The 26,208-nt window shown below is 45.3% G+C and overlaps 1 protein-coding gene across 6 annotated transcripts in view; it reads right to left on the bottom strand.

Moving 5' to 3' along the window:
• The window catches only part of SH2D4A (SH2 domain containing 4A), a 50,035-nt gene extending 37,193 nt beyond the window's left edge, over nucleotides 1-12,842 (bottom strand). For 3 of the 6 annotated variants that reach the window (XM_006097021.3, XM_014462880.2, XM_014462881.2), the window contains exons 1-2: nucleotides 12,276-12,432; nucleotides 7,228-7,607 (exon numbers count right to left, since the gene is read on the bottom strand). In XM_006097021.3, the coding sequence (XP_006097083.1) occupies nucleotides 7,228-7,408 (181 nt within the window). In that variant the 5' untranslated portion in view covers nucleotides 7,409-7,607; nucleotides 12,276-12,432. Of the gene's footprint in view, nucleotides 1-7,227; nucleotides 7,608-9,705; nucleotides 10,051-10,103; nucleotides 10,239-12,275; nucleotides 12,433-12,822 lie in introns of those variants that run through there. The other 3 variants (XM_014462877.2, XM_006097022.3, XM_023760847.1) reach the window with 3 other exon arrangements.
• Between the last annotated feature and the right edge of the window lie 13,366 nt (nucleotides 12,843-26,208).

Here is a 26,208-nt window from a genome sequence, read left to right as displayed (position 1 = left end):
TTCTGCCCCATGCAGTGGAGACTTTCGGCAGGACGATAACGTTCTAACTAGGATACAGGGCAGCGGGATTGAGTCACAGTCTTCACTACAAAAGGAGTCAAATGCCTCCTTCCGAAGGAAGCTGACCTCACGCAGTTTCACCAGGGGAGAGGCAGGGGAAGGGACACCAAGCGTGAAGGGAAGATCAATCCTGAATGTGCCCTCCTGGGGACCAGCCCTGCCCAGCTGGGGCTTTTGTTTGGGGAAATGCCAACTGGCTCATTAACTTTAGAAAGTTGTCATACCTCACAAAATTCCCTTTATCACTCTCTCAGGGCAATGAATAATATGTTTTACTATGTCCATCGCTCAACCTTCACCTAAGTCAGTGGTTCTCAACCTTCCTAATGCCGCGACCCTTTAATATAGTTCCTCATGTTGTGGTGACCCCCAACCATAAAATTATTTTTGTTGCTACTTCATAACTGTAATTTTGTTACTGTTATGAATGGTAATGTAAATATCTGATATGCAGGATGTATTTTCATTGTTACAAATTGAACATAATTAAAGCATAGTGATTAATCACAAAAACAATATGTAATTATATATGTGTTTTCCGATGGTCTTAGGTGACCCCTGTGAAAGGGTCGTTCAACCCCCAAAGGGGTCGCAACCCACAGGTTGAGAACCGCTGACCTAAGTGATCCTCTACCGATATTTCTGACAGCAGGAGGGAGATGCCATGAGAGGAGACTGCAGAGTGCCAGGTGGGCAGAGCAGGGGGGGGGGGACCCAGGGATCCCAGCAGCTCTGCTCAGTAGTGTGGCACACGCTCCCCCAAAACCGTCTCCAAAGAGTCCCATGAACTGCAGGCAGGAGCAGAAGGCGTTGCTCTGCAGGGTGAGAGAGAGAAATTCCGGAGCTGCCTGTGAACAGAGAAAGGTGCTTAGAAACTTGAGAAGAGAACCAAAGGAGAATCGTGAAGTTTTCAAAGGAGGTGGGTGGTGAGACTATGATGACGTTAAAGAAATCGTGGTTTTGGGACAAGAAGAAAGAGAATTAGATGTGAAATGTCAGACTTAGCCAGTTGCCATAATAATGGGCTCTTGACAGAGAGGCACTGCTGATCATCTGCTCTGACTGTTCCTTGCCTGCAGGAGCTCTTAAAGGGGCCTGAAAGCAAAGAGATGGGAGAGGCTTCAAGTGGCTCCACAAAGGGCCATAAAACCTTAGGGGAAGCGGGAAGTCATTCTAGTAAAATGAGGGTTGGCTCTGACACCCTCAGCGTCTGGCCAACATGAGGGAAGATTAGTAAGGCCTCTGTTTAGCTCATTCCACAAAAACGTAAGAGTTTCTAACTCTGAGCATGATGCAGAGCTCGATGCTACTGGGGATGTGTGGATAACACTGATGTGGCCATTTCCTGCAAGTCACCTAGAGTCTGTGAGAGAAAAGGAGGCAGTAGGTTACTTCTTTAATAAATTTTATTGTGTATCTACATGCACTGAGGTAGGTGCATGTAAACACTTATGTACAAGACAAGCCACTGTCTGCTCTCAGGGAACTTGCATTCTAGTTGGAGGAAGCAGGCATTGAATTGGGAAGGGTGGTGGTAAAGGGAATGCTTAAAAAGATGAACTAACCAGTTTGAAGGGCCACCTTATATAACCACCTTAGATGTTTAAGTCCAGTGAGAAATCAAAGGATAGAAAAGAAATAAGAAGAGAAGTTCTTTATGTTGAGTTTTGGTGGATGGAAATGGAACTTAGAGCAGGAAAGGGTTTGGTGCCCAACATAAAGAACAGCACGATCAAAGCTCGGAGAAGGGAATCGGTGAGGGGCTATGGGGAAGCCGGGTCTCACCCAGAGCTGAAGAGGGTTCAGAAGTCACCTGACCCCAAGGCACAGGTCCTAGACACATCATGGGTGAAGAATTTAAACTTAGACCCTGTAATGCATAAAGCCAGAAAGTGGTATTAAAATCCCAGAGTTTCCACCAACATGTCACTTTACTGCTCTGAGCCTGAGTTCCTGCTTTGATAAGAGAGAGAGAGGTAATAAATCTGACCTCACAGGTCTGTCACATGATAAATGTCCAGAAAGTATTAGCTCCATGTTCTTGACCAACTGACCAACATAGAGTCCATGACCGTCTGTCCAGGTCGTACCAGGGTCAGAGAAGTGACTTAGGAAGCACTAGGGCACACCAGCTTGTAGGTGTATCAGGGTAGTAGGAGGTGTGTGTTTGGTGGCCGAGTGGGAAGAGAATGGGGAGAGCAGAGGGGTGAAAAGACCAGGAGGGAGGTAACTGGTAACTGCAGCCTGGATGAGGGAAAGGGCAGTGTTAAACAGGACAGTAACATCCAGGCTGCTGAATCAAGGAAGGACTCAAAGATGATGCCAGCATTTTGAGACTTAGTAATTGGGATAGCAGAAACAGTGACATTAAGAAAAGACATTTATGCGCGGCCAGTGTGACTCAGTGGTTGAGCATTGACCTATGAACCAGGAGGTCACAATTTGATTCCCGGTCAGGGCACGTGCCTGGGTTCCCAGTAGGGGAGTGCAAGAGGCAGATGATTGATGATTCTCATCATTGATGTTTTGATCTCACACTCTCCCTCTCTGAAGTCAATAAAATCCTATATAATAAAAGCCTAATATATAAGTGTCTGGTCGACTGGTCGGCTGTTCAATCAAAGCATACTATGCTAATGATAGGCTAAGGCTGCTCAACCACTCGCTATGGCATGCACTGACCACCAGGGGGCAGACAGTCAACCAGTTGACCAGTCACTATGACCTGCACTGACCACAGGGGCAGATGCTCCAACTGGCAAGTTAGCTTGCTGCTGTGGTCCGGCAGATTAGGACTGGGTGAGATGGGCCGGACACACCCTGGAGCCCTCCCTCGTCCCTCCCTGGCCCCAATTTGCACTGGTGGGGTCCCTTGGCCTGGCCTGCTCCCTCTCGCAATCTGGGACCCTTCGGGGGATGTTGGACACCTGGTTTCGGCCCAATCCTCACAGGCCAGGTTGAGGGACCCCACCAGTGCACGAATCCGTGCACCGGGCCTCTAGTATATATATTTTTAAATAGAAGTACAAATTAGCAGTTATAAGACAGTCATGGGGATGTAAAGTACAACATCAGGGATATAACCAATAATATTTTAATAACTATGTATGGTGCCAGGTGGGTACTAGACTTATGGAGGGATCACTTTCTAAGTTACAGAAATGTCTAACCACTACGTTGTATACCTGAGACTAATATAATGTTGAATGTTAACTGTAATTAAATAATGGTTTTAAAGTAAAAATAAATAAGTCTTTATTCTAAGTTAAAATATAAAATTAGCATATGTATATACATGGTGCTATTGAGGCATTCTGGATTTTCTGCCAACTTCACCTTGAAATTACATTCATTCTGTAATGTGAGGACATGAGAGAGGAAAGTTTATGTAGCACTTCCCTTTAATTATAAGTTTTTCTCCCAGTGAGTAAAGGGAATGGGAAGTAAACATTGCAAGAGGCACAAACCAATGGCTTGATCATTGTTTCATGAAAAAGGGAAGGCTCTGCATATAAGAAGTTGCCCATTTGATGACAATGAAAATCCAGCAAATGAAGTTTCAGGACTCCAAGTCCATTTCAGGGGCACACACGCAGTGACCAGATGCCAGCCTGTTGCACTAGGTTTCTGTCAACTTTAGAGAGACCCAAGGAAACAAGTGCGAGGCAGTCCTCTACTAGGTAAAGGCCTCCTCTGGTTGTGGTACCAGAAGTAAAAACCATACAGAATGAGGCTCCAGGGCAGGGCCTCAATGCAAGCACACGTTTCCGATGTGCGAAAGGCACCTGCACACAACAGTGACTGTTATTAAGCTCCAGGTAAGCATATCTGTCTACAGCACCAGCTTTAGGAGAGTCAGACTCAAGATCCTCTTCAGCTCTTTCACTTATTTACTAGCTGTTGCCTTGGAGAAGTTAGTTAATGTCCATTAGCCTCAAAAGTGTGAACATTAATTGCGCTTCAGGCTTGGTGGTGATTATTAATGGGATGATATATTTAAGCAGTGAGCTCAGGGTCTGATACACCATCAGTTCAATAAACACTGGCTGGTGCTGCTTTTATGGTCTAGAGCAGTGGTCGCCAACCAGTGGTCCATGAACCACTTGTGGTCCGTGAGGTCCGAAAGGTTGGCGACCACTGGTCTAGAGTATTGCTGTCCAAATGAGTGACATCTATAACTTCATTTTCTAGTAGCTCCATCACAAAATCCAAACAACAGGTGAAATGAATTTTAATGTTTTATTTTATCCAAGATACCCAAAATATGTCAATATAGAATGACTATAAAATTATTAATTATTTTCTTCTTACCAAGTCTTTGAAATCAGTCATTGACACTTCTAGCACACCTCAATCCGTACTAGCCTCATTTCATGTGCTCAATAGCCACACGTGGCTAGTGGCTGCCATATTGGACCATACAGCTCTAGACCTCAGCGGGGAGAGGAGGTCCATACTTCTCTGTCTCTCTTAGAATCACATTGTCCCACCACGTTTTGGAAATGAATTTCTGATCTAGAAAGAATTAAATCCATACTTCCAATTGTTTTTCAGCCCCTCCTACTTTAGCCCTAAGATTACTAAAAAGTGGCCGGGTATCTGGCGTGCACAATATCAAACGTTTTAGTCATGCTCCTTCAGAACTCACCACAGTGAACCACATAGAGATAAAAATGACCAGGTGACAGTGTAAGCATGGCTGAGTGATGAGCTGGAATGGTGTGAAGGAGTCAGGGGTGGGCATAAGATATACTTATTTAAATTTTTAAAATTAAATTTATTGGGGTAACAAACTCACAAAACAAAACAAGCTCAAAGATGCATTTAAAGAGCCAAGAAAAGGCCAGTCTCCAAAGCCACAGCTTGGCTAAGAAAAAGCAGTACTCAAGTCATCTGGGTGCAAGCAGGATGGTGGGGGGATGGGGGCGGGTAAGGCACGGGGGAGGCAGAGGAGGCAGGGGAGGCAGGGGAGGCAGGGGAGGCAGGGAGCTTAGGTCTGAAAAGAGCAGAAGCCCACAGTGAGCCGTCTGACAAACAGTGACAGGGGCTAGCAGGTTTGCAGCACAAACACACCTCCGGAAACCACCTGCCCTGATAATACTGCCTTTATCTGTGGCTTTAACTTTTGGAGGCAGAACAATGGGGAAGGAGGGAACTGTTGTCTTTTGGGGGGGGAAGTAGGGAAAGAATCTCAAAACTTCCCTTTTCCTGTAATCAGAAGAGAACTAGGTAATGGAAAATATTCTCCGAGTATTAAATTTAAGGGAGGAATAAACTTCTCCCATGAAATACTGATGGAACTTTCACTGTATATATATATTTTCATGATCACTTAGCTAATGTAGTCATACAGGTTTTCTGAGAGGCAGATTCAAAACTCTGCACAGGAAGAATGTAAGCAAATAAATGGAAATTGTTTCTTAAGTCACCACGAGGAGATCAATTCATCAAACAGCAGAAGCCCCATGTCTAACAGAGTCGGGGCCACTGACTCTGGGGCCAGAACCTTTCCGTTCTCACTAGTCCCCAAAGTCAGCCACCACATCAATATGTTATGTCCACAATGACCTTGGCACCCAAAGAGGCCCAGGTCTATCTGATGAGCTCTGACTAAAGAATGCACAGAGAGGCATACACCAGTTCAGAAAGACGAAAGGGTTATGCTTCGGTCTGGACCAAGCTGCTTGTTGAAGGAAAAAGTCTATTTTGGACAGTGTAGGGTACTGTGAAACCCAACAGAACAGGCACCTACTGCCGTGTGACCTTGCATATCTTACTTCTCTGATTCTAGTTCATTCATCTGTAAAATAGGAATATTAATACTGACTTTTGCAGAAGTTGTGAGGGTGAGATATGTGTGTACATGGCTTTGCCTAGTGTCTGACAAAACAAGTATTTAACAAATAGTTATTGATAATAACAATAATAAATGAGATACTCATTTATTTCTATGTCATTATAAAGCTGAATTGGGAAAAGTTATTAGTAAAAATCAGTATTTGGCAAATGTCACTAAAGTGACTTCCTTTTGAGTCTGCACATACCAGCGTTCAAGTAAGACTCATTTTCTCAATCTTTGAAACCCTGAATGGTTTTATCAAATCTTATTTTCCCTAGCTTAATAAAAAAATGAAGAGAGATTGGTCTTGAATGCCTGTGTAAGTGACCTTGAAACTGTGTGTTTTTAAAAAAACAACTTAGTTATTCATCCATAACAGAATTTGACAGGGGGAGTTGGAGGGGAGGGAGGGTGGCTGGTTGGGGGCGGGGTTAACGTGTGCTTTTGTAGGACTGTATGTGTTTATATTTTAAGTCTTGATGTACAAAGTATTCCTCCCCCATGGTCTCAAAGGCCCTCTCAGGCTACCAAGGGATTCCTTGGGTCAGGACGAAATACATCTGAAAAGTTAACTCACTAAAAAAAATTATAATACTAAAAAGTATTATGACCTTTTTCCTTATAGCAGTATTTGTATTTTAAGAGGGATTTTCCCTAAAAAAAGATAACTCGCCCTGACCGGTTTGGCTCAGTGGATAGAGCGTCGGCCTGCGGACTCAAGGGTCCCAGGTTCGATTCCGGTCAGGGGCGTGTACCTTGGTTGTGGGCACATCTCCAGTGGGGAGTGTGCAGGAGGCAGCTGATCGATGTTTCTCTCTCATTGATGTTTCTAGCTCTCTGTTCCTCTCCCTTCCTCTCTGTAAAAAAATAAATAAAATGTTAAAAAAAAAAGATAACTCAAAGAAAAATCTCTTCAAGTCTAAAACATGCAAAACACAATTGCCATAGAGATGCGGATGCAAGCACTTGGTATGCCGGTAACTAGAGCACCAGGCATCGATGGCAATAGGGGGACAGAAACCTCCCTTAATACCCCTCACATCAGACTCCTGGGGGCTTGTTACTTCAGCTGAAGGTCTGTCTGGTTTCAGGCAAGCAATCTGCTCACACAACTCCAGGGTAATTGCTGTGTGTGTGTGTGTGTGTGTGTGTGTCCCGAATATAGACTTCAAGTTGATAAATTACACTATTAGAATCTCCATAACATTTAGGGTCCATCTACCAAACAGGAACGCAAACCTGGCTTGCTTCTGACTGGTGCGAAATGTTCAAACAAGCCAGGAGCCATTCTCCTAACACGTCCACAGCCGACACGGAGCTAGGCTTACCTTTCTTTGGTCTGGATTTCACTGGCAGGGGCTCCTTTTTTTCCATCGCCGCTTCTCTTTCTTTCCATCGGCGGATCTGTTCCTCTCTCATCTTGAAGAACAGGATCTGTTTCTGTTCTTCGCTGAGCTCTGCCAGCAGATCAGGATCTATGTACATCTCCGACAGTATCTGTTTCAGCATCTTCTCAGGCCTGGCGTCTTTTACACCTGTGGCAAAGGTTCTTGAAAACGGCTTCCAGGTGAGCCTCCACCTGGGCTGGCACTTGGAGGGACCTTTCCCAGAGACTCGCAGCAATCCCCGAAGGGTTGGGACGATAATTCAGCTCACCAGCTCTTCGTTCCTGGCACCAAACTTACTGCCCACAATGCCGTTCATGAACCTGCAAAGAGCAACAGCCAGAAGCAGGCAGTATTAAAATGTGTAGGCGCTGGGCATGGACGGGCTTATGAATGAAGCTTAGAGGAAATACAGCATCGCTTTTTGTTTCTGGGGCAGAGGAAAGAATCGCTGAGGCACGCTTTGTTAACAGTTTGTGTAACCTCTATCCTGTAATTTCCAAAGATACTTTATCAAAACAAACCAAACCCTAACTTTTTACGGGTCAATCTCAGGGAAACAAAAAAATTAACAGAAGTTTGGCCTTGTCCCAACCAAGCAAACATATTATTACCTCAGAGCTAACAAACCAACTGTATGGCTGAGAAAAGAATTTTTTAGAAAAGGCATAGGAGGAAATGAAAAGGCTCTTTCCAAACAACTTATTTCAAAACAAAATACTGTTTTCTGAGACTTCATGGAATTACCCACCTCAAACTGAACCAAGACAGAACCATGTTCAAGGAAGAAAAAGAATAAAAATTAGACCATCATGCTCTTTTCCCATTCCCCTTTAAAAGCAGCACTGAATAAACGCAATTACGTACTCTCATCTTCGCAGAAGGACAATGCCATGTCCAGACAGCCTACTAGAACCGTGAAAACAGTGCAGGTGCGGGAGAGAACCCTTCCGTACGTTCTGGAAGGTCACCAGGTTTTAGGTGTACCTCCTTCAGATAACCTAATTTAATAAAATCTAAATTTACAGGTCAGATAAACTGGGGGAATGGAGAGCTGACTAGGTTCGTTACAAGGAATCCTTGCTGTATGGAAGAGTTGATCAGAGGCTCCTTTAAAAAGGCTGTGAAGTCAGCATTTGGAGTCATGAAAGGGGTCAGGAGAAGGGCAGTTATGGGAATGTGAAGGAGTCATTCACTTTGATTTCTTACCAAAGTGTAGCCTGGACTAGTGCAGTCACAAGTGGCTTCACAGTGGAAGGGGGCTGACAATTCCCCTTGAGGTTTCATTCTACCTTATACATTTCTCTCTCTGTGTGTGTGTGTGTGTGTGTGTGTGTGTGTGTGTGTTTTAAATAACAAACCTTCATACTTTTGTAATCAGAAGGAAATTATGTATACAATTCCATTCTGGAAAAACAAGACTTTTCACCTGTTTCAATATGATAAGATCACCCAAATTCTAAGAAACTGATTAATAATTTGGTGCTTATAATGCCTCGATAATCTCACCATGTAGCCCTGCTCTCTCAAATGTCATTTCTCCAAACTAAGTTCAAATGCTCTTAAACTTGAGACTAGTCACTTAGCCTCGTTCCTTCACCTGTTGTCATCCACACATCCAGATTGTGTTGCCCCTCCCACCCTCTGGGAGTGTCCTTGAGGTTCCTCTCTTCCTCCTCTTCCTTGCAAACTGTTTCTCCACCCACACCAGTCTTTTGAGACAAGTGTGGTTTGCACACATTCACTAACTGTTCACTATGTAGCAAAGACCTTTACTGGGGCTACAACTACTGCATCCTATAATCTATCTCCCATAGCATTCATCTACCTGAATGCAAATGGAACACTGTATTAAGAGAAAATTAAAATAGAATTAAAAGCAGTGTCTGACTCCAAATTCAGCCAGGCCTGCCTATCTCAGGTTCTATCTTTGTATTTTGCTTTGAGGTGACCCTCAAAAAATCTAACAGCCAGTGAACTGATGTTTGATAATGCTTTTTTGACTTTGGGGTTCTAACAGCTTCCTGAGGGGGGAGGGGGCTCATTAAATTCACACTAAAGTTGGTGTCCAGAGGCTGACAGGAACCAGAGGAAGAATTTGGTTCCTCGGAACCCTTGACTCCTGCTCTGAGATGAAGGGATAAGGAACCAAAATGAATGGTAACTCGTTAACATTCCAGTAAATGTCCTCTGTTGGCCCTTCCATGGCTCCAATCGCTGACTTCCATGGAAATAAAACATGGTGGAAAATGAGGAGCCCACTAAAGCCTGAGGCTTCTGCTCTGTTCCCCATTTTGAATGGGGTGAATCCTAACAACAATAACAGTGTGAGTAAAGCCTAAAAACGAACCCCCTGAACGGGCCAAGTTCACATTTCTCCCCTCTCCCCCGCTCAGAGTGCTCCTGGTAGTAAGAACTTACACTCGCTGTGCCAGCCACTACCTTCAGCACTGTACATGCATTCACTCATTTAATCGGCACAGCAGCCCTGGAGTTCAGCCCCTCACTCGCCCGGCACCACAGATGGAGAAGATGGAAATGGCAGAGCTGGGCAGCATGACTCCGAGTTGGCTCTACCGTCCTCCATCAGTACAGCGGAGCATCTATGCCAACATCACCGGATGTAGCTCTGCCTGTGAACTTGCCGAATGAAGACCAGCCAATCCTCGCAGCCATGGAAATGCTGAACTGAAGGTGTGTGACCGAGTGCCTCTGGGCAGAAGCCTCACCCAGGCCATTGCAGATTAGCTTAGGGAGGACAGGTGTTGAAAAACCCCACCCAGGTCATGCTGGCCCAGGTGTGGATGTTGTTTGCTCACCGTTTCCTCCTCAGTTCCCCCTCTCACACCACGAGGCATAGCACAAATGGTACAGATGCGCACAATGTGAAGGGTCCCACGGCACCTCCGCGGGGAGATGCTCAAGCTCTTTCACGGGTTTGGCTTTTGTTCTGCCTGTCGGAGTCAACATGGATTGTTAGCACTGAAGTGAACGAGGGGTCTTGAAGGAAAGACACTGGCTTCCTTGTGTGCTCGGAGGATACTTGGGGACTGACCTACAGCTGTCCTGTGGCCAGGCTGCTAAATAATACGCATGCCATTCTAAGACTGCCGATTCCTGCTGGCGTGAATGAACTCTTTCCTCCCCCTGCTTCCAGATGGAAAAGTCAACCCAGCACAGGGTGCTCAGAGGACAGCCAGCAAGGGACCCCAGTCGGGACTCCCAGCTCTGCCTCTCGTGAACTGTGTGGCTTTCGGCTGTGACTTCACTTCTCTGGACTCGGTTTCCTTGTCTGTGAAATGAAGGCCTGCCCTGGGAATCTCTGTAACTTGAGGACGATGCCAGGAAATCTATGTGAAGCTACAGGGGCAAGTGGAGTTAGCCCGGGTGGAGGAAATAGAAATGAGGAAATTAATTCACTAGGGTTTTCCCTGCTTTCACTGACTGACAGGACAATCGTTGCTGATACTGAATCAAACTCGAATGACTTTCCCCCTAACATACTGAGCACAGCAAACTTCCAGTTATTCAAGATCCAGTAAAAAGAAAAGGCTTAGCTAACTCAGTTTTCTTTAACGACAGCACTTTTCTTAAAAGACAGCAATGACAAGCCACAAGCCCACATCTGCTATTTATTCCAAAAATAAATTTCCAAGGGTCATAGGATCAGTTGTTTTCCAGGACACCCATAGATTAACTCGGGGGACATCCTCTACAGCCTTGTCCTACAAAACGAAAATGGTTGCCAACAACTCTGAGACAAAACAAAAACAAAACAGCCTGAGATACAGCCTAAATCATAAAAGTACTATAGTACAGACAGTATGACTTTCATGTTATGAATAGAGTTTGGGTTTTAATTATTGTAAAACAGTCAGCTGTTTTCAGATTTTCAGTTATCTTAATGCAACTTTACCTTATTAATCTTTCTGCAAAAGGGCCATTTTTTGAGGATAAAATGAACTATCAGCTGTGACAGTAATTATTAAGGTTTGTAAATATATGCCATTCTTTAGAAATTTGAAATTACTGTACACATGGACTTATCTAGAAAATACCATTCGCATGCCAGATCTATGCCCACATATGCCTTCCGCTTATTCACTTAAAAAATATTGGTATCTAAGTCGTTCCTATGAAACAGGCAATCAAGTAAAAAAAAAAAAAAGCCTTTTAAGAGGTGAGGAGACTCAGTTCAGAGAAAGCTGCCTCCCTTGCCTCTTCCCTTTGACCCTGGGAGGGAAAGACACCTCTGAGAACCCGGGCAAGTTGTGACTTCTCACTGTCACTGTCCCCGCGCCCATCCACCTCGGCCGCAGGAACCCCGAGGGCAGGACGGGGCAGGGCTGCCCACTTGGTGGAGGAAGGTGATCGCCCCTCCCCTCCCCCCGCAACTGACGGGGCCACTGTCCGGCCGGCCCTCCGCACCCCAACCGCAGAGGGTACCCTGTTTCTGACTCTCCTGGAAGGTCTGGGGCGGAGGAGGTCCCCACGGCTCTACCCACGTGGGTGCGCGTGCTGGTCCGCGGCGCAGTCAGCGCGGGGCACCGTCGGAGGCCGCGGGAGGCCGGGCGGCGGGGGAGACTGGGCGCCAGGCCCCGTCTACTGAGTCCAGAAACCTTAGAGCCGCCCGGACACCCCCACCCGGCCACCACCCCGCCCCCAGCTCCCTGGCGGGCGGAACCCGACTGACGCGCGCGCACACGCCCCTCGGGGACTCGGAGCCCCGCCCGCAACTCCAGACACCGGACACCGGACACCGGACACCCGGTGGCGAGGCCGAGATCGCCGCCCAGCCCGGCACCTGAGCCCACCCGGACGCGGCGCTGCCGTGGGAGGGCGCGGGTCGTGGGACCCAGACTGAGCCCCGGGTCATCCCCAGCCTGCGCCCTCACGATCCGGGGACCCCCACCCCCGCCCCTGGTCCTCTCCCAATCCCCCCTTCCCGGCCCCCTCCCACCCCGCACCCACCTGCAGGGCCCAGGGCTTACCTGCGCCCTCCACGATCCCGTCCGGGAACCCCCACCCGCGCACCCGCCAAGTCCAGTGGGGGCGGCGGAAGCTGTCGGGGGCGGGAGGGAGAGACAGAGGCACCGCGAGCGGCACCGGCTGGCTGGACAAACACTCGGTGAGATGTTGGCAAACAGCGTCCTCAGCCCGGCCTGCCCGCCCGCCCACCCACGGCCCACATGCCCGGGTGACCGTCTGCGCGCTCGGGGCCCCACCCAGGCTCCTGGCCGCGCTCCAGGCCGGTGGCCTACAGCCCGAGCCCGCTGTCCCGGCGCGCACGGCCCCCAGCGGTGGGTGGTCTGGTCCGGGGGCCACCCCCTCCACCTGCCCCCTGCGAGGACTGGCCCAGCAGTCTGGGGCCCAGCTTAGCTTATTAATACCAGCGGCCCAGCCCCTTCCCGCCCCCAGCTCCGCGCTCCGTACAAGGTGGGGCGGGCGGAGGCGGCCGGCCCTTCTCAGTTACACGGAGTGGCGCCGGCCAAGTGGGCTCATCTGTCAGGTTCTGCTCCCGCGTCTCGTGCAACTTACTTTCCTTTTTCTTTTGTTGCCATTAAATACATGGTCAAACACTCGGGCACTCGCCGGGACAGGTGTGGCTTTGTGGGGCAGGATCGGAGAGGAGAAAGGCTGGGAAGGTGGGGATGGAAAACAACAGCGACGGGGCGGGCAAAAGAAAGGAAATCTGGAGGAAAGGTGAAGAAGTCAAGAATCTTGTGATTTTCGGCAAGAACAGGTTAGGGCGGTGCCGAAGGGAGGAGCTGACTGAGTCCGGGAACAGGAAAGCTTGCAGGGACTCGGAGCAGAAGCAGCGACTGTGCGCCACTGAAGAAGAGCATACAGAGTGGGGAGGCGGGGGGAGGCTTGATGTGGTCAAGCCCAGACCTACGTGTTGGGGAAAGAAAGGATAAAACAGTGATAGGATAAAACAGTTTGCATTGCCCTAACCGGTTTGGCTCAGTGGATATAGAGCGTCAGCCTGCGGACTGAAAGGTCCCGGGTTCGATTCCGGCCAAGGGCATGTACCTTGGTTGCAGGCACATCCCCTGTAGAGGGTGTGCAAGAGGCAGCTGATGGATGTTTCTCTCTCATCGTCATCGATGTTTCTAACTCTCTATCCTTCTCCCTCCTCTCTGTAAAAAATCAATAAAATATATTTAAAACAACAACAACAACAAAACAGTTTGCATCATGAACAACATAAACTGATGAACAAAAACAGATCCAGAGACAGAGAAGCATCAATCAGACCATCAAACCTCAGAGGGAAGGTAGGGGAGGGTGGAGGTAAGGGGGAGAGATAAACCAAAGGACTTATATGCAAGCATATAGGCCTAACCTATGGACACAGACAACAGGGGGGTGAGGGCATGAGTGGGGGGTGGGGGGGATGGGGGGTAATGTGGGGATAAGGACACATATGTAATAATAAGAAAACCAAAAAACAAAAACAAAAAACAGTGAGCATCAGCCCCCCTCTCCACAGCCTGTCTAGTAAATCCAGGAGCCTGACTTGTTCTGGTCAAATATTAAACTTGCTCAATCCCAGCCTCTCCAAACTGCAGAAGGTCAAGGTTAGACAGAGAACTAGCGGTTTAGGGGTCATTTTAGGGATCCTAACAAGGGCGAATTTCGGGCTTATGAAATGAGTGGCCGTTGGGGTGTTCTTTGGCTAGAGTATGCTTTCCCCTGGTTAGCTGCTTTAACCAGCTCAAAATGAATCCCAACACTTGGTGAATTGAGCAGCTGATGAACCATGAAGGGTGGTTCATTAGCCAGTAAAAACTCTCTAGGACACTTGTAACAGCCCATTACCTTCTTCTACACTCCATCTCTTTCCATGTCCTGACAAGTCTTTCTTTGTAACAGTGCTCCCACACGGCTACTGACCTGTCTGCCCTTTGGTTCCCCCTCTGGATAATAGCAGTGCCTACCTACTTCATGGAGTTGTTTCCAGGCTTAAGTGAGATAATACATGTAAAATGCTTTACCCTAGTTCCTGGAAGTGGTAAGTGTTCAAACACATTAGCTCATATTATTTCACATCACATGCTATCATTTCAAGTTACCACTTCACACCCAGGTTATGGATTTTGTCTCCTATGGCACCTAGACTACAAGTTAGCCTCAGTGACCCCGCCTCCTAGTATAGTCGTCCTTTCCTTTCCACCGAGGGATACATTCCAAGATCACCAGTGGATGACTAAAACCTCAGATCCAAACCCTATGTGTACTATGTTTCTTCCTATATATGCATGCCTATGATAAAGTTTAATTGAAAAATGAGGCACAATAAGCGGTTAATAACAATATCTAATGATAAAATCGAAGAATTATAACAATATACTATAATAAAAGTTATGTGAATGGCTTTGGGTCATTATTAAATAAAATAAGGGTTACTTGAGCACAAGTACTGCATACCGTGATGATTGATCTAATAATCGAGAGGGCTACTACATGACTAAGGGATGGGTAACATAGGCAGTGTGGATGATTTACGTCTAGGGGGAGGCAGAGCAGGAGAGATTTCATTAGAATGGCACACAATTTAAAACATGAGTTTGTAGTTTTGTGTGTTTTTTTCTGTAATTTGCCATTTAATATTAGCACTGAGGACCAACAACAAATAGGAGGGACTACTTTATGTCGCTTCTGAGATTAAGTTATAAAAGACCTTGTAGCTTGTCTTCATGTATGTGTGTCTTCCTCTCTTGTATCATTTACTCTTAGGAAAGCCAACTGCTATGTCATGACCAATCCTATGGAGAGTCCCAGGTGGAGAGGGACTGAGGATTCCTGGCAATACTAGTAGCCACAGGATGAGCTTGGATGTGGATTCTACAGCCCCAGTTAAACCTTCAGCTGACTGCAGCATTGGCCTCTAGCAGAGGTCCTCAAACTTTTTAGACAGGGGGCCAGTTCACTGTCCCTCAGACATTCCACACATGCGTACTGCGGGCCTGGGACCAGTCGGCTGCTAAGCAGGACAGGCAGCGGCGGCAAAAACACCCGGCGGGCCGGATAAATGTTTTCCGCCGGCCGCAGTTTGAGGACGCCTGGCCTCTAGCTTCAGTGCAAATTCATGAGACCACCCAATTAAGCCACTCTTGAATTCCTGAATTAGAACATTGAGATAGTAAACTTGTGTTGTATTAAGCCACTAAACTTGGGGAAATTTGTTACACAGCAATAGATAACTAATACACCTCCTCACTGGTCTTGTTTCTAAGCCAGTTTTAACTAGCTTTCATGTATAGGAGATTTCAGGCACTGGGTAGCCTATTTAAACACAGACCTGGGGCCTCACCCCAGAGCTAAGAAATATAATATCTGTACGGCCCAGACATCTGTGTTTTGAACAAGCACTCCTAGTGATTGGATCAAAGATGGGATTACAGATCATGCTGTTAGAAACTCTGCTTCAGGTCAGACATTTCTGAATGCCGTTGTCAAATTCATCTTTTTAAACATTAATTGGAATCCTTCATTTGATTGCTAATGCCCACCCCTCCTTTTTGTCCAAAGTAAGACATAATCTCTTACCAACTTTCAAGGACCAGAACAACCTAACATTAGCAGCTTTAAGCTTTATCATCTTCCTAATACAAACCCTACATTCATATAATCTGTCTTTTTCGGGCCCTAAACTGACATAGGCTCTGCAGCTTCACACTGTGACCTTCAGCTAAAATGTCTTGCCCCACAACCTGACCTATAAAAACCCCACCTATCCTTCAACCATCCATCTTTAGGAAACCTTTCTTGCCTTCCCTCCCCCCAGCCAGAAACAGGCCGTGCCTCTTCCATGTTTATATATTTGTATCACAAGTTAGTGTTTAACACATCCAAGGACCATCTAATGAACACCTGCTAGGTGCCAGGGCCTGGCTGCCCTCTTTGCTGCAGCTCTGCCTACTATGGTAGCTGTTGGATATGTTTATGTACCTTTGAAATCATAAATGTTATGATAGCAAGAACTAGCCTATGCAAGTTTGAATCCTACCCAGCACCCAGGCACCCAATAGGTATGCAGTGCATGCTAGTTGAATGGATGTTAACAGCCCAAATGAATGCAAGCTCTACACACATAGTACAATCATTCACTCAACTTGGAGCCCAGTATCTCTTTCCTTTTCTCTCCTTATCTCCTTCCCATCCTTCTTGCCATGTATCTCTTTCCTGCATTTGTAAATATCTCCCTTCTCCTCCTCCTCTTATTTCTGTAGTTCTTTCTCCATCCTCTTCGCTTTGTCCCCCCCTCTCCTCTACCAACTTCCCTTTTGGGTCCTTCTCTTCCATCTCCTGGCATTTCCTCTTTCAATTGGCATAATCTGGAACCCCCCAAAAGATATTTTTTTCTTAATTTTAAAAGTGGACAAAATGTTTTCTATTGCTTTAAAAAACATCAAGCAGCTGTTACTTATTTATGAGGCCCTCAATTACTCTTTCCCTCCCTTTGGGTCAGGGTTCTTCGTAGGAAACATTTCCCCACTCCATGATCGAGGGTGGATTGTGGGAAGGATCGCTGCCTGCACCTGCCAGCAACACTCCTGATCGAATGTGAGGTCAGGACAACCAGGCTGAGCATCAACGGCTGGCTGGCCACCAGCGAGTTAGAGACGTGCAGTGGGTGTCACCAGTGCCTGTGTCAGGAGTGCCCCAGTGCCTCCCAGGCCAGTGTTCCAAGGGAAAGGCTAGATATCCATTTACTAGATACTGATTTTTAAAGTAGGTCCTTTAATTCCAGTAATGGACAATAAGGAACAAATACCCTGCATTTTAACTGACACGTTCCCTGGCATTCCTTCCGGAAGGTTGCTTAAGAACTCTGCTGCCCAAGGCTGTCACGTACAGCCACCTGGCATGGCACTGTCCCACGGGCGGGGTGCCAAGCAGAGAGGACAAGGCATAAAAGTGCCCCCGCAGCTGTGCAGCCCAGCAGCCTCGTGCTGCCAGAAAGGCTGGAGAAGCCACTTTTCACAGTCATAGGTCGATTTGTATGTAAGTTCTACAGGAAAGGAAAGCGACCTTCAGATTTTTTCTTTATGGAAGAAAATAGGACGAACAATAATCCTTTATCTGTCATATTTTATCATCAGCCTCAGAAAATCCAACCACTTTTTAAAAATTTTTTTAAAGAAGTAAGTTATACATTTGTCCCACAGTGACTATGAAGTAGATGTAAAAGAAAAAGACTAAACATTTCAACTTTATTAAAAATTGATCAAATCATAACATACATCCCAGATAAGTCATCAATCATTTAAACAAAATGTTATGGAAGGTCTTCTGCTAGCTTCCTGCTAGCAGTTGGATTTGATTTGGAACTATTTTCATTGCTTTATGACTCTGTGTGGGCTTTGATATTTTTCATCTTTGTAAATATTAAGATAAATGGTTGGTCTTTTTATTCATCTTTTATTTAATTAGATTACGCTAATTGTTAATGTTTTTCCCCGAATTGCCTCTATGGAGTTGTTTCTGAGAAGACGTTCCTCCTTTTTTTGTGTCTCTGTAAGGAGGTGGTAAGCAGCCTGTGGCCCAGAGGAACTGCTACCTGAGGCTTTCGGATGGAGTTGGATAACTTCTACCCCAAGTGACCTGGGGCATCTGTGAAGACCCTGGGGTAAGCAATGCCCTTGACCTCAAAGCCAGAAAAAGGAGCAGAAACAAGCTCGTGCTAGTGTCCTGGCACTCCTTGGATCTTCCCAGGCAGCTTTGGGTAAGTCTCCTAATGCTAATCAAACCAAAGTCCCATCTCTTCCTTGGACCAGATTCAGAATCAGGTTTTGATTTCCTAACTTCTCTCCGATGTGCAATCTTTGCAAAAAGTACACAAATTTGTTTTAGTTTTACAAGGACTTACTGCTGGTGAACACAGAAGAAGCTCTCAGGCATATACCATAACCCTGGCCAGTGTGGCTCAGTTGGTTGGGTATCGTCCTGTACACTGAAAGTTTGCTGGTTTGATTCCCGGTCAGGGCACATGCCTGCGTTTCCGGCTTGATCCCAGGTAGGGGGCGGGCAGGAGGCAGCTGATCAATATTTCTCTCTCTCCTTCTAAAAAAAAATCAATAAAAATATTTAAAAAATAACCTAGAGAGATTTAATGTTTACCCCTTTGTCTCCTGCCTTAAAGGGGTTCTTATTTGATTGGGGTATGATGGAGCACAGACATTGCCATTTTTTCAAACTATCCTAGGAAGTTCTAATGTGTGGCCAAGGTCGAGAAACACTAAAATATGTAGAAACAAAGTTAATTGGTTATGGGAAATTTTAAAGATGTGGTAATGGCAGCCCCTAGACTTTACTAAAATAGAAATGAAACTAGATGTCCATTTTCTTGGTCTTGAAGTAAGTACAATAACCTTGTCTGGGAATGGATGGTCCACCAAACCTAGCCTGTCATTTAATAGGGTGGAAATTCACTAGGCTGGCTCATTATGCTGCCCGATATATGTAAGACTTGCTAATTTCCTTCCTTTTACTGTTACCTGGTTATAAAACCCACATGTTCCCTCTGGCCTTTCGGTTGAGGAAAAGCACTTCCTTCCCTGGCACAAAGACTCCCGCACACACTCCATGGCTCAGGAGTTCCCAGTCACTTCCTTGTCTTTCCTGGAGGTGACTTCAGCTCTGCTCCCTAGAATTCCTGTTCCCCTCACTGAGCCATTTCCCTCAGCTGTTCTCTGTTTGCCTGAAGACTGTTCTCTAACTGGAAGTTGACGTTCATTCTACCCTTGCGTAAAGTAAGACATTTTGCCTTTTCCTCCAAGTGTATGTTTAAGTAAGAGCCAACTTATGACCTCAACAGTACATGCCATTGTTTAAGTTTGAGACAGAGAGTTGGTTTATTGGCATTTTAATGACAGAGAAATTTGTACAGCATCCAAAATAGAGTGAAAGTTATGGCCAGTAAATGACAGATCATGCTCTACAAATAGAAGAATATGAAAGAGAGTAGACTCCCTTTGGAGAAAGAAGTCTATAGCCATTTAGAATTTATTTAACCTCACTTGCCCTGCATTGGGAATGAGTGCTGCATTTTATAAGTCCTCATTAAAATATACTAAATCAGCCAATATTTAGGGCTAGAGGGAATCTGGACATTATTTGGACTTCACTTGCAGCTGAAAAAAAGGGAGGAGGGAGGAACAAGGTTAACCATTACAGAGCTAGTTAGTGGTATATCCAGGATTAAAACAAAGAGTTTCTGACACATAATCTTCACAGTTATTACACTGCATTAAGTGAACTAGCTTACCTATGAACTAGAGTCTTACGGGGATTATATTATTATTTGAATTCAGGAGAAAAGTGAAGGGAACCGGTGTTGCTCTCCTAACATAAAGCCCCTCTGTCTTGATGAAGAGGCAGACAGGAGCTGCCTTCAGGGCTGGGATAGTTCAGGACCGGCTGTGGGCTGTAGGACTCCACTCCAGTCTGCTGGGCTCACAGAAGACCTGCAGGGACCACATTAAGCTTTCAAGCCCTCCCTGAAGAGAAAGCTGAGGGTGTGGTCCTTTTGAGTATAATAAGCAGGTATTGGTAGAATAATCCATCAGTTCCGAGTGTTTTCTTAGGTCAAATTCTGACCAAAGGCAGAGCATAAAGAGAAGAAAGCGGAAAGTGAGGGGCGGGGGGTGGAGATGGGCGCGCAGAAGGAACAGAAGGACCAACACCAGAAGAATAATGAGACTGGAGGTGATTTTTCAAATGAATACATAACCCAGTTGCTTTCTTAAGTGAGCTGTCCTTTCCTTTGAAGCCTCAAACCCACACTCCTTATAGGGGAGTGGTTCACACCAGAGAGGCAGGAAGAGGCAGCTGGCTTCCAGAAGTGATTTTGAATTGGAAGAGGAGGAATTTCTCTGGTCAATACTGGCTTAAAAGCATGAATTTTATTGTTAGTGTTGCTGCATGGTGCGCAGCCCCCCCAAATGGGTGAATAAAAAGTCTAATTAAATGCCCAGGAACAAAAGACTCAAATCGTACTGTTTTTCAAAATACTCTTTCCTAGTTAGACTCCATGAAAGCACTGTATGTCATTGAAGAGGTGACACTTTATGGTCAGATGGAAATCGTTTTTAGTCCTCTGAGTGTGCTGGAAGTGATAATGACATCATCAATCTCTACAGATTAGCATTTCAGAGCACTTTAAGCTATTATTTCATTCAGTCCTCACAACATGTTTGGTGAGATAGGCCTGTGGATCTTAACTGACAAGTGAAGACACTTAATTGCAGGCCAGCTCAACGGTTTGCCTAGTTTACACTGTCTTCGGTAGTATGGGGACCAGGGCTGGGGACTGGTGAGTTCTAAGGCTCTTCCCCCTACACCCTACTGCCTCTGGCACTCTGACGTTTAACCCTGCCGGCATAGGGAGTCTGGAACGTTGTCTCATTATGTTCGTATCCCCAGATTCTAGCCCAGTGCCTGATACAGAGTAGGCACTTAAAGTCTGTTTGTTGAAGAAATGAATTGATCTAAATTTGGGCTTGCCCAGAAAGAATCAGTGCCTTCCTGAATTATGGAAATTAAGGTTAAGTAGCTTTGAACCAAAGAAATTATCAATATTTTTTGGAAATATCTTAACTTCAGGAATGGCTCATATAGCTTGAATGTTCTGAAATGAGACGCTATTCTGCATGAAAAGAGGGGACAGTCTCATAGGGATTATATTATTGATCTTGCCACAGAATCATATGCCTCTATTTTTATTTTCCCTTGAAGTTTTATTATTTTTCAAATTAGCATTCATTATATGCAATGATATAAATCTTTTATGCATAGAATATAAATGACACACACTGGGTAACTATTGTTTGGAAATACATAGCGTTTCTAGGACTCTGACACAGAAGGATTATTATTCACATGATTGGTCTTGTGATTTTAGTAATGTACCATCTTGAATTATTACTCAGCAGTTTCATTGTTCTTGGTTCTCCAATTAGATTATAAATTCCTTCAGATTGACTTGTGCATTTTATTTATTTTATACTCCCCTCATGGCTAATAACTGCACAGAGATGGATATATGATACACAAATCAAGGCAAAGAATGTAGTATTCCCTTGATGGCTCTTACTGTGGTCACGAGAATATTAGTTTTTTAAATTTTCATCTTGATCCAACTTTGTAGTTGGAATTAAACTCCTGTTTTATTAAACTCCTTCTAGTATTTTGTAAGAGTTATATGCTTTTATTGTAAAATATTTTGTTGGTAGGACAAAAAAATATAGACAGAATTGAGGGAGCTACTTCTAGTATATTTGAGTTAAGAAGAGAAGTCACATGTTACTCTCCTTTCTATTCCTGCTTTCCCTTCTCTTTCTATTCAAATAACATGTTTAAAATCTACAGGTGTGGTTTCCATTGCTAAAGTGAAAGGATAATGAATGATTGCTTCTGCTTGTTTATCAAATCTGCAGTAAATGCCTGTATTGCTGGGGGGAAGGGTAACGAAAAGAAACAGTCCTGACGGCACTAAGTATAATATCTAAAAGGGGGAAACTTCATAAATGAAAACAATTGTAATCATTTTAATAAAGGGGTAAAAAGTATAAATGCCACCAAGGCCACAGAGACAAAGCTGAGATCTTTTAGGAGAAGATACATTACATTGACTTACATGGCAAGCTCCAATGATTATGATAGAATGTATCTCACATTCCCTCCTTCTTCCTATAGCTTATTGGTAAGGAAATGGTGGAAATTCATGGGTCAGTCACAGAGGCAGTTGGGGTTGTCAGTGAGGCTGGACACATAGTAGGATTTTAAGGCTCTAGGATTTTAGGAACATTTTCCTTTTTTAAAAAAAAAATCTATTATTGAAAGTATTATAGATGTTCCTCCTTTCCCCCCCAATTGCCTTCTAGCACCTGGTTCCTACCCCACCCTAGGCCTTCACCACCCTATTGTCTGTGTCCATAGGTAATGCATATTGCATACAAGTTATTTGGTTAATTTCTTCCCGCAACCCCCTCCCCTCTTTCCTCTGAGATTTGTCAGTCTGTTCCATGTTTTCATGACTTTAGTTCTATTTTATTCATCAGCTTATTTTATTCATTAGATTCCGTGTTCATTTATTTTGATCTTTAGATTCAATTGTTGCTAGGTATATATTTATTGCCACTTTATTGTTCCTATTTTGATCTGTTTTTTCCCTTCTTTTTCTTTCTCTTCTTAAAGAATATCTTTCAACATTTTATGTAATGAACTCTTTTAGCTTTTTCTTGTCTGTGAAGCTCTTTATCTGACCTCCAATTCTAAATGATAGTTTTGCTGGGTAGAGTAATCTTGGTTGTAGTTCCTCACTTATAATATTTCTTGCCACTCCCTTTGGCCTGCAAAGTTTCTGTTGAGAAATCATCTGACAGTCCTTTGGGTGCTCCCTTGTAGGTAACTATCTGCTTTTCTCTTGCTGCTTTTAAGATTCTCTCTTTGTCTTTAACTCTTGGCATTTTATTTTATTTTTTTAAAAATATATTTTATTGATTTTTTACAGAGAGGAAGGGAGAGGGATAGAGAGTTAGAAACATCGATGAGAGAGAAACATGGATCAGCTGCCTCCAGCACACTCCCTACTGGGGATGTGCCTGCAACCAAGGTACATGTCCTTGACCGGACTCGAACCTGGGATCCTTGAGTCGGCAGGCTGACGCTCTATCCACTGAGCCAAACCGGTTAGGGGAACTCTTGGCATTTTAATTATGATGAGTCTTGGTGTGGGCCTCTTTGGGTTCCACTTGTTTGGGACTTTCTGAACTTCCTGGACTTGTAAGTCTATTTCTTTCATCAGGTAGGGGAAGTGTTTTGTCATTATTTCTTCAAATAGATTTTCAATATCTTGCTCTCTCTCTTCTCCTTCTGGCACCTCCATAATGTGAATGTTGGCTCGCTTAAAGTTGCCCAGAGGCTTCTTACACTATCTTTATATTTTTGGATTCTTTTTTCTTTTTTGCTCTTCTGATTGGATGTTTTTTGCTTCTTCATATTCCAAATCATTGATTTGATTCTTGGAATCCTGTACTCTACTCTTGAATCCCTGGACATTATTCTTTATTTAAGTTAGTGTATGCTGAATTTCTGACTGGTCCTTTTTCATGTTTTTTATGTTCTCACTAAGGTTCTTGAAATTCTCAGTAAGATCCTTGAAAGTCTCACTAAGAACCTTGGAACTCTCACTAGGATCCTTGAGCAATCTTATAACCATTGTTTTGAACTCTGTATCTAGTAATTTGCTTCTTTCCATTTAATTTAGTTCTTTTTCTGGAGATTTCTTCTGATCTTTCATTTGTGACGTTTCTGTGTCTCCACATTTTGGCTGCTTCCCTGTGTTCCTATGTATTAGGTAGAGCTGATATGTCTCTTGGAATTGGTAAAGTGGTCTGTGTAGTAGGTGTCCTGTAGGGCCCAGTGGCTCAGCCTTCCTAGTTACCTGATCTTGGTACTCTAGGTGCACCCCTGTGTGGGCTGTGTGCACAGTCTTCTTGTAATTGAGCCTTGATTGCTGTTGGTGCCACCAGGAGGAATTGACCTCCAGGCCAATTGGCTGTGAGGACCAGCTACAACTACAATGGAAAAGCTTCTGTGCAAGAGACACCCCTATGGAGCAGGACTTGCTTCAGTGGGACTTTGGTGTTCACTGAGTCTGCCCCTTGAGTATGTCACTTGCGGATGTGTAGGGTTGTAATCTGGTATGGTCTGAAGCTGTCCACCGGGTGTACTGGCTCTGGGCCTCCCGAGAGGTGCAAAATCAGCCACTGCCTGGGGCCACCCTGCAGGAGCTACAGAGAGATCTGCAGATGGCTGCTACTTGTGTTGGGTGTGGAAGTGCCCAGCTGTGAAGCAAGGCTGGCTGGTGCTAGTGCCAGGTCTTGGGCTTCTTATTGATAGGTATGGGGCACACTGACACCAGCTGCTGCTTGTCTGAGAGATTTTAGGAAAGTCTGAAGTCTAAGGCAGGACAGGCCATTCATATAGAAAAGCTGCTGCAAACAGCTTGGATGGGGCTGCAAATTGGATGGAGCAGGGTCTCAGGAATCACCAGGACAGGGAAAACAGTGTGACCCAGGCTGATGGAAACTCAGATATGGCTGCCAGTCAGCTCTGCAAAGTGGGTGGTCCTAGCACAGGGACAATGACCCCTGCGAGCACCTCTATCTGGGAGAAAGCTGCACCCGAGTTCCTGCCCCAAGCTGCCACCCCAACACTGGAGCCCAGAGGGAGTGAGTCTAAGTAAGTTCATGTGCCAGCCCTTTAAGAGGAACTGCTTGGGTCTCCAGCAGTCTCTGTCACTCTGCCACAATCCCTGCTGATTTTTACAGCCCAAAGTTACAGGGACTTCTCTTCCCAATTCTGGAACCCTGGGCTGGGGGGCTGGTGTGGGGCTGGGACCCCTTGGTCCTCAGCGAAGATATCCCTCCCTATTAAAAAAAACGCCACACGTGGGTGTTGGACCAGACCATTCTGCATCTCTACCCCTCCTACCAGTCTCAATGTGCTTTCTTCTTTACTTCTCTAGTTTGCTAGGACTTCCATTCAGCCAGATTTCAGGAAGTTCTGAATGATGGTTGCTCTGTATTTTAATTGTAATTTTGGTGTGGTTGTGGGAGGCAGCGAGTACCAGTGTTTACCTATGCTGTCATCTTGGTTCCAGGAATATTTTCTTAATTAGAAATGTTTAGTCCTCTGGTCTAATCTTTCCAGCTTGTATCAGTTCTATTTTGATACATAACAAACACCCCCAAAACTTAGAGATATTAAATAAGAACACTTTAATATTTTTCATGGATGGTTCTGTGGGTCAGCTGGATGGTCATTCTGCTGGTCTTGCCTGGGCTCACTCCTGTGGAACTCTTTTCCCTATGTTTGACATTAACTGGGACCTGGGAAGGTTGGAACAGCTGGGATTCTCCCTGCATGTGGCCTGTTACTCCCAAGGATTCCAGACCAATTTCTTCACATGGCAGCAGCAGCATTTCAAGAGGACAAGTCCCAATGTGCTTTGGCACATGTGCCAAGTCAAGAGTCAAAATAGTGAGGCAGGATAGTAAGAATAAGAAAATTCCTTGGCAAGTGGAATGGGGAAACTGAGACAGATAGCTGAGCAAACTGGCCAAGCAATTTACAGCCAGATATAGAAGGTCACCTCCCTAAGAGATAAGATCTAGACCTCAGTTGTATTTCAGCTCCAGGGCTAGAAAAGCAGCAAAACCAGGTGGGTGAAGCCAGAACCAGCTGCAATGACTAATGATCCCCTGCCCTGGCGCTGACCAATCAGCGGAGACCACGATTCTGAAAGGGCACACCTGGAAAAGCTGCTGAATATTCAGTTGAGACCTCCCCTCAACTCCCTGCCTAAAAACTCTCAAAACAAAGGACCCAGTGCACACAGTCTCTCCCAGGAGCAGGCCTGCACCTTCCCTCACAGGCCTGCATCTCCTAAATTCTAAGGGTCCCCATGAGACTTGCAACCAGGGGAGCAATGGGCAGTGGCAGCTTGTCCTGGGCTAACCCCCTGAGCCTGTCTCCAAGGCTTCCTTTTCTCTGAGTTCCCAGTGAACCGAAGCAGTCCTGCCTCAGTTCTCTCCTGTTGCTTCTTCTATCCTAGGCCCTCTCTTGTTTCACTTTAATAAACAAACTCTCAAAATCATTTGGACTCATACTGTGAAATCTTTTCCTGCGTGAAGTCGAGAACCTATACACTACCTGGCAAATCCACTCAGAGCCAGGTCTCCTTTCCAATAACAGTAGGAGGGACAACACATTGGCATGGATACTGGAAAGTGTGACTCACTGGGAACCATTAGTGTAACAAACTACCACACAGTCTAATACAGAACTCTCTAGATTATGAACAGTGTGCCCAGGGAAGCTCAGAGTTGTATAGGAATTTATTCTCTTGTG

Source organism: Myotis lucifugus, unplaced genomic scaffold (genome assembly GCF_000147115.1).
Source record: "Myotis lucifugus unplaced genomic scaffold, Myoluc2.0 scaffold_194, whole genome shotgun sequence".
NCBI classification, from domain to species: Eukaryota; Metazoa; Chordata; class Mammalia; order Chiroptera; family Vespertilionidae; genus Myotis; species Myotis lucifugus.
Note: the sequence above shows the minus strand (reverse complement) of the source record. Positions and strands in the feature narration are given on the sequence as shown.